Source organism: Stomoxys calcitrans, chromosome 5 (assembly GCF_963082655.1).
Source record: "Stomoxys calcitrans chromosome 5, idStoCalc2.1, whole genome shotgun sequence".
NCBI lineage: Eukaryota > Metazoa > Arthropoda > Insecta > Diptera > Muscidae > Stomoxys > Stomoxys calcitrans.
This window is the reverse complement of record NC_081556.1, coordinates 144,055,757-144,069,358: the sequence shown is the minus strand read 5'-3', so window position 1 is coordinate 144,069,358 and position 13,602 is coordinate 144,055,757. Positions and strand designations below refer to the sequence as shown.

Here is a 13,602-nt window from a genome sequence, read left to right as displayed (position 1 = left end):
GGGTACTCTAAAGATCTAGAACTGGTAATATCGAAAAGGTTACCCGACCACTGCAGTGTGTATCAATCAGAGATCCTTGCAATTAGGGAAGTGGTGAAATGGCTAAGATATACAGACAGCCAGACAGCCGTTAAATCCCCGGGGAACGTATTTCTGAATACAATAACCGCCCTCGACTGTCGCAGATCTCTCAACGAGATGGCTGAACAGTTCAAAATTCACCTGTTCTAGGTGCCGGGCCACAGAGATATCACAGGGAATCCTAAAGCAGACGAGCTTGCGAGACAAGGAACTTTCTTACACACTCCAGAGACACTGGAATCTATGGGTGTGCCTCTAGCGACACGTAAGCTAAGTATTCAGGACCAGGCCCGAAAGGCAACGAATGATAGATGGTCACAAAGTGGGGGCTGAGAGCATTCCAAAACTATGCGGCCTCATCTAGACTTGAAGAGGTCTACTGCTTTGCCGTCAATGGCTAGAACAGACGTCTCAGTCGTTGTGTCCATCATGACAGGTCACTGTATAATCGGAAAACATGCTGACAGAAGAACACTTTCTGCGTGTGTGTCCCGCACTAACAGTTAGAAGGAGTTCCACTTTAGGTTCTCATTTCTTTGAGAACCTGTCTGATTTAGCGGATGTGAACATTCGCAAGTTACTGGGCTTTTTAAAGCGATCTGGATTGTTCAACTCTAGGAACTAGAAGGCATCTTCCTTCTTCTGTTCCTGTGGTATCACAATGGACGAAAACGTCTAAGTGAGTCTGATGGCAGACTGCCACTTAAACCTAATCAACCTATGTTAATGTTGGCGTATAGCTGATGCAGTTGTTGGTTCATTATTCTTCGTTAAGCCAGATTGCTACAAATATTTTACAAAAGTATTTTCCCTCTCGAATACTTGAAGTATTACCTCATTTGCTTTCGTAATCGTGTCACACTGCGGTACGCCGTTCGGACTCGGCTCGGCACTCATTGATATGTAAGAAGTGTGCATGTTCCCTTCTGGAATGTTTGTGGGATTTTTTTATCTGACTCCATCACCCTTATTTGGAATTTCCCAACCTCCAAGTTGGTTGTTGTATTTTGTATGGTAATTTCTATTCGCAATTGCGTGTGGCACAACCACATCTTAGATTGTCATCTGTAGCCTGAAACCTAGAAAAAATTCTTCTCAATAACAACTGAACATAAAGTGTCAGACCAGGTCTTTATCCAAAGATTTAGTCTAGTTTTGGCTTTGTTTTGACGATGACTGCCTTGTAAACGACTATTCGGTCTGGTGTAATGTAGATATATGCTCGATAGAGTAGGTAGGCACAATTAAACCATTAGATTAAGGGTACAATCTCTCTCACAACTCGTTCGTTTTATTGCGAAGAGGGAGACCTATTGGCACCACATGTCTTATTACTCTTCTAGAGCAATGGCCGCAGTATTCCGAGCTTTCATTCATCGGGTATGCGTTCTTCTAGTCAAATTGCACAAACAACCTGATGACCCTATGATCGTATCGTCGTCTGTCTTACCCAACAGCTGGCAACTCATCGGGACCTGCTTCCTTATCATTTCTTAGCCAAGTTTCTGTTTTATGATTAAAGATATAAAAAAAATTGAGAAGGCCTACAAACTTAGGTTAGTTTGAAAGGAGGTTGCGGATAATCCGCCTTCATGCCATTATAAACATACACCTAAGCCAGTAATCGGCTTGTTGTGCTCTCTAAATACTTAAAGAAGTAACATCGAAAAAGAAAATCTAAGAAAGCTACTAAGCAACCTACAAAATCCTTAATTGTTTTCCATGCCACACCCCTAAGTTGGTTCATGTCTGGTATTGTGTCCTCACCTAACTGCCGGTATCTATTAGCCGCGAAAGCTCTCCTACCGACCGTTTCGGTGTGTATGCGCATTCGTCGCCTACACCATTAACTCCGACAGCGTTGACCCGAAAGGCTTCTCTGGCCTTCACTGCCAAATCATCTGCTTTCTCATTGCCAGTTACTCCGCTATGGCCTGGCAACCAAACGATGCGGATTACGCCATCCTAAGAGTAGGCGTCAATCTCCTTCTTACATTTCAAGACTGTTCATGATCTTACCATCCTAGTTGTTTATGAGCTTATGGCTTGTTTACTGTCCTTAAAGATATACTCGAGGTCCTCACATTAACACCACGTATTCCGCGATCGTCCGGATCTCCGCCTGCAGGACCGTATTATAGTTAAGCACCCGGCATGGGATAACTGTGAGCACCATACAAGCGCGAACATTGAGGTCCGATCTGTGTGGTGTTCATTGCTGTTAAGAGAAGCTTAGCTGCGAGCTACCGGGCGCGTTCCCAGGTTGCGGATAGTGGAATGCTCCATCCGGAGTTGGTGTGACTGCAGTCGCGGACAATCCACGGTATCGGTGAGAGGTCGAGTGGCACCGGCTGTTGCACAAATGTTGAGTGCATGCGATGCTCGATATGACAAGGCGGCGATCGGTCCTTTGGACCGGAACGAGCTTGTTCATGACGAGAATCGCTACATCCACATGAAAATGTGGTTACAACAACAAAAACATAGTCAGGCAGTCTAAAACAGATCTCAGTCCCTGTGTTCTCAAAGGACTGAGATCTGGAGTGGGGTAGACCCCACTCGACCTCAAGTGTCGTCGCAGGTATCCGATAGGAAACCTACAAACTTTAATCGAACAACACTCACTGATAGGAGAGAAAGTGTCTCAGCTGCTGCACTATGTTCGTTGGCAAATTTGAAATTTTCAAAACAAACTCATGAAAGTGGGTGTCCGAAGTTTAATTCGGCCAAACTTTAATATTTTATTTGTATAGTTAAGAAATCCTATCAAAAATAAGTCTTTATTATACCCTCCACCATAGGATGGGGGTATACTAATTTCGTCATTCTGTTAGTAATTCCTCGAAATATTCGTCTAAGGCCCTATAAGGTATATATATATTCTTGATCGTCATGACATTTTAAGTCGATCTAGCCATGTCCGTCCGTCTGTCTGTCGAAAGCACACTAACTTTCGAAAGAGTAAAGCCAGCCGCTTGAAATTTTGCACAAACACTTCTTATTAGTGTAGGTCGGTAGGGATTGTAAATGGGCTATATCGGTCCATGTTTTGATATAGCTGTCATATAAACCGATCTTGAATCTTGACTTCTTGAGCCACTAGAGGCCGCAATACTTATTCGATTTGGCTGAAATTTTGCATGAGGTGTTTTATTATGACTTCCAACAACTGTGCCAAAAATGATTCAAATCGATTCATATATCAGGTTATGGATCGATTTGAACTATTTTTGGCATATAAACCGATCTGGGCCAAATTGACTTCTTGAGCCTCCAGAGGGCGTAATTATTATCCGATTTGGCTGAAATTTCGTACAACGGCTTCTCCCATGACCATCACGTTAAAAATATGGTCCGAATCGGTCTATAGCATGATACAGCTCCCATATAAACCGATCTCTCTATTTTACTTCTTGAGCCCCTAAGGTCGCAATTCTTACTCGAATTGGGGGAAATTTTACACAATGACTTCTACTATGGTATTGAACATTCAATTCAATTATGGTCCGAATCAGACCATAACGTGATATAGCTCCTACATTATAACAATTCTTTTCTTTTTTCCTTTGTTTGCCTAAAAAGAGATATCGGGAAAAGAACTCGACAAATGCGGTCTATGGTGGAGGATATATACGATTTTTTTTTTATATTAAAAAAGTTGAAATTTAAAAACTTATTTTCTCTCTCTTTCTCTCTTCCAGGGTCTTCTTGACAAATATCTTATTTCTAAAGCCAGCAATCCAGAAAGTAAGGTTTTCTATCTGAAAATGAAGGGAGATTATTACAGGTATTTAGCTGAAGTAGCCACAGGAGATGCCCGCAACAGTAAGTATTCGCAATTACATTTTCCATTATGCTCCTTTTTGATTTTGTTGTGTTCCTTAAATGATAAACAATTTTAAGATTTATTCCCCATTTAATGTGTGGGAAGAAATCGTCAAAGACAATAATAAGTGTAAAGTATTTCTGTAGTAATAATTGAACATTTCTAAAAACTCTTTAGCCGTTGTTGATGACTCCCAAACCGCTTACCAGGATGCATTTGAAATTAGCAAGGGTAAAATGCAACCAACACATCCCATCAGATTGGGTCTTGCACTTAATTTCTCAGTCTTCTACTATGAGATTCTGAATTCTCCAGATAAAGCTTGCCAATTGGCCAAACAGGTTAATACATTTTTATAAAAAAAAAAAATTAAATTTAAAATAGCAACAACAACATAAAGAAATATTTCATAGTTTAATGCCATCAAACATCATTTTAAGTGTATTTACAAGTGGGGAGTCAGCTGTATATCTTAAAATTTCAAAAGATTTCCTTACCTTGTGAGGCGAGGCTTAGTTTGGTCAAATTTTCATTAGGTTTTTAGAAAGTCACGTTTTTTTTTTCAATAAATGTTCAAATGTCTTTTTTTTCTGTTTAAGAAATTTCTTTGCATATACAATCACATTGTTTTTGTGTTTCTCTCTCATGTTAAAAAATGTTTTTGTTTAATTTTTCATTTTCAATTACTTATAGCCGTGGTTGAGGATTCGAAAAAAGCTTATCAGGAGGCTTTCGATATTGCCAAAACAAAAATGCAGCCCACACATCCTATCAGATTAGGTCTTGCTCTCAACTTTTCCGTCTTCTATTATGAAATTATCAATTCACCAGCGCGGGCTTGTCATTTGGCCAAACAGGTTTCCGAATTTTTTTCTATATTCTGTTTTATTACCTATTTGAAAGCTTTTTGCCGCTGGGCCTGAAAAAGTTAATGTTTACCAAAGCGTGCGTGCGTGCCTGTTCCTCACAAAGAAATGGATTTCTGTTCAAAAACTTGGAACATTTTGTATACATTAGTCTAACCCCAAAACATCAGCTCTTTGTCTAACCCCCCTCTTTGGATAATCCATGATGAATGGTTGATATGCTATTTGCCAATTTATTTGAAGGACATGCCTCTATTACTCTGCGCCAATCTTTTACTGCTTGCCCTTGTGCTAATAACATTTGTTTGTACTACTCCTTGTCCTTACAGTTTTACTTAGTCTACTGACCTATGTGCCCACACACCACAACCCAAGCCAAAATGCATGTAACGTTTGTGTTAACTAACATCTTCCGAAGACCATGTTTATGTGAAATAACAACCATAGTGAAAGCTTATTTTTCTTACATTTAATTTAAGTAATTGTCAGTGTCTTAATTTTTTATCTGTTTATGATTATATCCACAACCCTTAACGATATATCACTCACCTTTCTAAAACAATTGCAAAGATTTTGCAAATAAAAGGGGCGAGCATTTATTTACGCCAATGGTATAAGTGTTTTGGAATGCAATACACACATGGGTTTAAGTCCACTTACTTTTTGAAAAATTTTACTACGAAATCTTAAACAAAAGCACAAGAAAACTTTAAGAATGTGAGTTTCTGAAATGCCTAAGTAATTTAAATTCCCGGCAAATATGTTTCAACCAACACCTCCGCCCTACAATCTTCCATAGACAATGTCATCAAAATCCCTTAGATGGGACATGTATATTAACTGTGGGTTTTATGGAAAATCAGTTTTTATTTATTTTTATAATTTTTAATGATTTCCATTATTTTGTAATGTTACAATTTTCATTATTATTTCATTAAATTTTTTGTATATACATAAATATTTAAATATTATTTTATTTATTTACTATTTTATTCTTTACTGCCCAAGTTTTTTTTTAAGTTATAGAATCTAAGATTTCATTGCCGAATGAATTCAGTCTTGTGTGATTTTTGTCTTAATTCAAGCATCGAGTTGTGAGATATGTTCGTCACTTGATATTTGTTAGAACTTCTTCTGAACTTTATCTGATTAGATGTATAGCTCATACAATAACTTTGCAAATTTTTCCCATGAACATTCCACTAAGGAACAGGGGAAAACTTTTCACATATCAATGAGCAATGCAGTCCGATTCAAGTTTAAGCTCAATGATAAGCGGCCTCCTTTTTATAGCCGTGTCCGAACGGCGTGCCGTAGTGCGACATCTCTTTGGAGAGAAGTTTTACATGGCATAGTACCTTAAAAATGTTGCATTAGGAGAGGAAAACCACCGCTGAAAATTTTTTCCGATGGTCTCGCCAGGATTCGAACCCAGGCGTTTATCATCATAGGCGGACATGCTAACCTTTGAGCTACGGTATGAACTTTGTTCATACTTTATAATACAATTTACGAACCAATCCCACTGCCTTATCATGCCTCTGATCCATATATGGTCATTATTGGTAGGAATTGTGTCTTCTAGAGCGTGAATTTTCCAGGCATCTTTTGGTTAGCAGTATATGTCGGTCTATACGTCAGTTTCAGTGAATTCTGAAGTGGGGTGAGCTCGCTGACACACTTGGTCTCTACTCCAAAATACCTTTTATTTAAGTTCAATATTGTACCAATCGGTCTTTATGCCCCTTTGGAATGGCAAGTTCCCCCCAGGGAACTTGACTCACAAATTTAAATATCCGATTTGAGTTTTTGGGTTACTATAAAGGTATAAACAAAATTTCGCATTAATCGCTCCGCCCATTTCTGATATAACTTAGATCAAAATATGGGGACCATTCGGGGCCACAATATTGGACTGAGAACTCCATACACTTTTGGGGATCTACTGACCTCATACAATACAATCACCCTAACTTGGAATATCCCCCCGCTTCAAATTGGCTGTTGTATTGTGTAATCTAATGTCAGTTAAGTTCATTCTTCATAGTCCTTCTTGTTTTGGCAAAGATAACTCAAACATTGCTAGATAAACTTTGAACATATAGAACGTTGCCTTGTAATCGACACAAAAATGGATGTTCCCGATCTGTTTACGAGGGGAAGGAGGCTGATTCGTTTTTAGTGAGCATATACTGTTCCTTTTTGTGCACTGGACACAATACGTTTTAATCACACAGTACACACAGTGTTTCGATTGGAGCTGGCAAAATATCGATGGCACTATCGATATTTAATATTTTGACTGAATATCTATCCATCGATATTCCGATTGATACTATCGCAAAACTAAACAAAATCAGTTTTAAACAAAATCAATCCGACACTGAATGTATCCTTTAAGATACATAGCGCCTATAGAGGGCGCAATTTTCATCCGATGAGCCTAACATTTTGTACAATGATTTCTCTCATGACATCCAACTAGCTTTATTAACCTTGATTTTATTTAGTTTGTGCATCGATATTGCTTCTAAATCGATTTCCTGATTTTTACTTCTCATATTCGTTTGAAGCATAGGTGATGGGAAATTAACGGTAGTATCAATACTATCGATATTTATTATTAAAACTATCAAAAATATCGAATATTTCGATTATCGATAGTTTGCCTGCTCTAGTTTCGATGTGATTAGAATTTATAGACACGATGAGGCATACGACTTGGCAGCATTTGGCTTTTGCTCCTAATTCGCTCAGTTGGCGACACAAAGAATTCTGTCGCCTTTTTCCTCTCTATTCGGGTTACTTCTACTTCATCCTCATTACCAATGTGGGCTATATATTTAAGAAGCTTCCAGAAGTCCAATTACTGTGATACCATAAACGATCAAAATTTTCTAAGTGAGTCTAATTTCAGACGGCTACTTAACACTCACACGATGGACAAATTTGTCTATGCCAGACGGCCAGCTTTAACTTTGCCTGAACACGAAGTACGGGTAAATTGTTGTTTCGACTTATCCTAGTCAGCGCTTTACTGGAATACCCTTACTTTTGAAAAAAGTGCACAAGCACAATCTATTTAGCTTTCAACAGATTACAATCTTTATCTTTAGAAAAGGGTGGGTCAGCCTGACCGTAGTAAAGCAGAGGTTAACATGTCCGCCTATGGCGCTGAACGCCTGGGGTTCGAATCCTGGCGAGACCATCAGAAAAAATTTTCAGCTGTGGTTTTCCCCTCCTAATTCTGGCAACATTTGTGAGGTACTATGTCATGTAAAACTTCTCCCGAAAGAGATGTCGAACTGCGGCACGCCGTTCGGACTCGGCTATAAAAAGGAGGCCCCTTATCATTGAGCTTAAACTTGACTCGGACTGCACTCATTGATATGTGAGAAGTTTGCCCCTGTTCCTTATTATAATGTTCATGGCCAAAACTTGCAAATATATTCTGACTTAATTTCGGTTAGGGAACATACGTTTCTACTCTCTCTCTCTCCTTTTCTCCATTACGTGTTACCCTTTATGCTGCACTCTAAACCTCAATAGCGTTACGGATCTCTTTGTTATATCAGAGGTTTCTTGCTGTAGGTTTCTATTGCCCAAGTATTGATTTTGCAGCTTTTACATCAAGCAGGCATTGCTGATCCAACTGCTTGCATTCTTCAAGCCGTTGGATCAGTCGAGTGGAATGCGTTAAAGCTGTCTGTTACAACAGAGTTTATCTATGCTAGCTTCGCGTTTTATTGCAAGGCCAAACCTTTGCCGTGGTAAGGTTATAATCCGATTCAACTCATTGCGTGTATGTCTAACGCCGTCAACCACAACGTGATCAATTTGGGTTCTTCTGGTTCACCAAATTATGTGAAGAAATCTTAGTGCTGGTTACCGTAGTGCCGCAGGGAAGAACAGTAAACCTTTTTCGCTAACATTGTTTTTGCAATCTACTTTTTCGAAAGTCGTAAGTCTAGGTTGGAACATGGTTTAATATTGACATTCATATGTTTGGGGCTTTGATTTTTTAATGAAATAAATGAATGAAATTACTCAAGAAAGTAATTAGCTCCGTCAAAATATAGGTTAGTTGTAGCAGTGTGTTGTACACTAAGGCGATAGCACTAGTGGTTAGTGGTTTTTTATTAGCGTTGCCACTTTCTTTGTTTGTGCAGACAGCTACCACATTGGCCTGTAGAATTGAATGCTTTTTACTCCTAAAAATATGCCACAAAAAAAATACCAGAACTTGTCTTTTTTTATTTGTATTCACTTATGTTATTTTATTTATTTACTAATGAAACTTCACATTGGCAACTAAGGGAGAAGGTTTGATTTTTCTCTTATCAATTTTGGTAGAATATATGGCAATATGACTGCTGTTATTTTTATTTATTTTTTTACTTTGAATAATTTTTATTTGGTAGGTTTAATTTTTTTTTATTTTTTTTTATTTTTAATTGTTTTTTTATTTTTATTTATTTTTTTATTTGTTTTTTTTTTATTTTTATTTGTTTTTTTTTTTATTTTTATTTGTTTTTTTTTTTATTTTTATTTGTTTTTTTTATTTTTATTTGTTTTTTTTTTATTTTTATTTGTTTTTATTTGTTTTTTTTATTTTTATTTGTTTTTATTTTTTTATTTTTATTTGTTTTTTATTTTTATTTCTTTTTATTTTTATATGTTTTTTTTATATTTATTTGTTTTTTTTTATTTTTATTTGTTTATTTTTATTTTTTTATTTTTTTGTTTATTTTAATTATTTTAATTTTATTGCTTTTATTTTGTATTTTCATTAATTTTATTTTATTTTTTTATTAATTTCTTTTTATTTTTTTATTAATTTCTTTTTATTTTTTATTAATTTCTTTTTATATTTTATTAATTTATTTTTTTTTAATTTGTATTAATTTTATTAATTTGTATTAATTTTTTATTTATTTTTTATGTTTTTTCATTAATTTTTTATGTTTTTTCATTAATTTTTTTTTATTTATTTTTTATGTTTTTTCATTCATTTGTTTTTTCTTATGTTTTTTCATTCATTTGTTTTTTTTTTATTTTTTATATTTATTTTTTTATTAATTTTTATATTTTTTTAATTTTTTAATTTTTTTTTATTTGTAGTTGTTTTTTTTATTAGTTTTTTTAATTTATTTTTGTTTTTTTTTTAATTTTTATTCTATTTGTTTTTTAATTATTTTGTTTTTTTTAATTTCAATTTTCTTTTATTTTTTGTTTTATTTGATTTTTATTTTATTTGTTTTTATTATATTGTTTTTTAGTTTTATTTTTTGTTTGTGTTTTTTATTTTTATTAGTTTTATTTATTTTTTTACTTTAATTTTACTTCTTTTACTTTAGTTTTATTTTTATTCCTTTTTTGTAATTTTATTACTTTTATTTTTTTTATTAATTTCTTTTTATTATTTTATTAATTTGTTTTTTATTTTTATTTATTTTTTTATTTTTATTTATTTTTTTTATTTTTATTAATTTTTATTTATTTTTTAATTTTTTTTTAATTTTTTTATTTATTTATTAATTCTTTTTTTAAATTTTTTTTATTTATTTATTATTCTTATTTTTTATTATAGGTTTTTCATTATATTTATTAGTTTTAATATTAATATTTTAATATATTTATGTATTGTTTTAATATATATATTTGTTTTTAATATATATATTTTTTTTAATATATATATATATATATATATATATATGTATATATATATATATATATATATATGTATATATATATATATATATATATATATATATATATATATATATATATATATATATATATATATATATATATATATATATATATATTTTTTTTTTTTTTTTTTTTTTTTATTATAATATTTAATTTTTTCGTAATATTTATTTTTTTATTAAATTTCTTTTTTTTATTTTTTTGTTGTTTTTTAGTTTTTTGTAATTTTTTTTTTTATTTTTATCATAACTGTTTTTTATAATTTATATATTGATAGTATCCCATTTATGTTATAAAATAATTTTGAAAAGAATTTTTTTTTGAAAACATTTCTTCCAACTTTGTATTATGTTTATAAAATGTTTTATTTAAATATATATTTTAAACTAACATGCTTTAACGAGACCTGATATTTCAAAATTTGTAACCTTGTTTCTCTCCAAATATAAAAAGTTGCTATCGAACCCATCTATTTATTGCTAAATCACAAATTTGATGTTTTACATTCAAAGAAATCTTAAAAATACTAATAAATGAATGTAAGGTGTTTTTCATTACATATTAAAAAAAAAACATTCGCATAAAGTTTTTTGAAATATTTCTTTATTCGTTGTTATTACTTGAAATTTGCAAAAAAAAAAAAAAAAAAAAAATATATAAAACTAATATTTCTTTTTTTTTTTGTTATTCAACAAACTTTTTAATATATAGGCTTTCGATGATGCGATAGCTGAACTCGACACCCTTAACGAGGATTCATACAAGGACTCAACACTCATCATGCAACTGTTGAGAGATAACCTGACCCTCTGGACATCGGACACCCAAGGGGATGGCGATGAACCACAAGAAGGTGGTGACAACTAACAACCAAACTAAATTGTTTCCTTTTTAAAATGACTATGAAAAAACAACAACAAAATTAAAACAAGAAAATATTTTTAAATAAAAATCAACAACAACAACAAAAATCCAAAAATTCAGCAAAAATATTTTAAATTAAAATTCAATGCATAAACAACAGCAACAACAGCAAAACCCGAACATTTTAAATATGATGAAACCAATCCAACAAAAGAAACAAACACTCAACAGAAAACAGTACTGGAACAACACATGGTCAATAATACAATAAATACAACATCATCCTACAGTTTTCTTCTTCATATCCAAGGAAATATTACTACTATGGTATGTTTATATGGAAATTCAAAAGCAAACAGAGAGAGAGGAAGAACAAGGAACGGAAGAACAGCAGCAGCACCACCACCACCACCACAACCACACGACCAGCAAAAGAAGGAGTAGAAATGGGGAGTAAAGAAGCAAAGAAAGTCTATGTCAAATTCTATCAAATTACACACAGTATTTTTGCTTGTCAATGATCGATGATGATGCGATGCAAATGATCGATCGTTCATCTTTGAGAAAGGCAAATATTGATTGCTTAAAGAATTCTCAAAGCCGCGTGTATCAAAAAAAAAAACCAAACAACAAAAATGTTTTTCCACTCAGTCAATCACTCAATTCAGACTGAGACACATTTGCTTTCCTTTCTTCTTTACTATTACACCACCGCCTGCTCCTTCTTTTTGGTCAATAATTCTACCAAAAATTGTATGAGTAATGTTATAAATAACAACAAGAACAAGAACAACAACAGAAGAGCTACAATAACAACCATATTAGCAATAAAACAAGTGCAAAACAACAAACAAACAAACAAAAATCAACCGTTTTTATGATCTATATTAAAAATATATTTCTTTATTGTATATTTTTAACTAAAAACAAAAAAAAAATCATAATTTTTTTCTTTGTTTGCAACAAAAAAGAAACTACAGCAACCAGAAAACTTTATACATACATACAAATTTGTAAAACATGAATTGAAACAAGAAACAAATTAAACTTTATGTAATTTTTTTTGTTAGGCAGAGCATTATATTATTTATTATTTTTTTTAATAAATAATTTCATTTTGTTTTTTATAATAACCAAAAAGGAAAAAAAAGAAATTCAAAAAACAGTTACTGTTTTTTTGTTTTCATTATGATTTTGCAGTAAGATATTGAAGAGAAACAAGAGAAAAAACTTAAAATTAAAACAAAGCAAGCCCAGCAGAGCTTCTATATGGACCCATTTTGGGACCAATGAACTGCAGAGAAGTAATAATAACAACAACAAACAAAAATCAACAATATTGTGTTTATATAGTTTATCCTCTTTTCAGTTTTTTTTTGGCATAATTTATCAACTCTTTTTTTTATTATTAAATTTCTAAATAAACCAGTTATTTACGTTGTCTTTACGTAAAATTGTTTTTGTTGTCTTTTGAATAAGTGTTCATTTCTCTCTCTCTCTCCACATTACAAAAAGCCGCTAGACATTTGTTTTGATTTTTTCAAAATTTGTTATTTGTTATACAATAACAAAAAAACAAATGCAAGAAAAAACAAAAACACTCTTACACACATCCTCTCATATTATGCATTAACATCAGCAGGCATTGTCTGCCGACGTATGCGCCACCACCACCACCACCACAACATCCTATTCTATTACTACGTTTATTATGATTATTCAATAATAAAAAAAACCCGCTAAAAATCCTTAAATAAACTATGTTAACACATAAAAAAAACAACTTGAAAATCCCAATGTTTAATTTCATTTGATTAGTTTGGTTGTGTCTTCCTCCACACGCACGATGTAAGCGAAATGTAATTGTGAAGATACAAACACAAAAACAGCTGTTCACAGAAACAGAAGGCAGAATTTTCTTTCTTATATTAAAAATATTTAATATTTTGCAATAACATCAATTTTTTTGTGGTATACCTGCTGTTGTATGCAATTGGATTTCGCATACACGTTGTTTCTAAGGGTCGTTATTCCATATTTGGTGGGACTTTCCGAGTACATATTCACTTACTTCTTGCTATCTACATATGTTTTCCTAGACATTTTAAATTTGACTAAAAAAAATACAAAGTTTTAGTTTTCCTAAAAAATTTTAAAAATAACATATTGAATAAAAGTTAAAAAAATAGTAATGAAATTAAAAAAAAAATACAAATATAAAAAATAAAAATATTACAAAAAATAAAAGTAAAA

General features: G+C 32.5%; 1 protein-coding gene across 5 annotated transcripts in view; it reads left to right on the top strand.

The window, feature by feature from the left end:
- LOC106085393 (14-3-3 protein zeta) overlaps positions 1-13,140 on the top strand; it is a 67,448-nt gene extending 54,308 nt beyond the window's left edge. For 4 of the 5 annotated variants that reach the window (XM_059370525.1, XM_059370523.1, XM_059370526.1 and 1 more), the window contains exons 5-7: positions 3,783-3,906; positions 4,085-4,248; positions 11,197-13,140. In XM_059370525.1, coding sequence (XP_059226508.1) covers positions 3,783-3,906; positions 4,085-4,248; positions 11,197-11,352 — 444 coding nt within the window. In that variant the 3' untranslated portion in view covers positions 11,353-13,140. Of the gene's footprint in view, positions 1-3,782; positions 3,907-4,084; positions 4,249-4,600; positions 4,765-11,196 lie in introns of all 5 variants that reach the window. The other variant, XM_059370524.1, reaches the window with a different exon arrangement.
- The last annotated feature ends 462 nt before the right edge of the window (positions 13,141-13,602 follow it).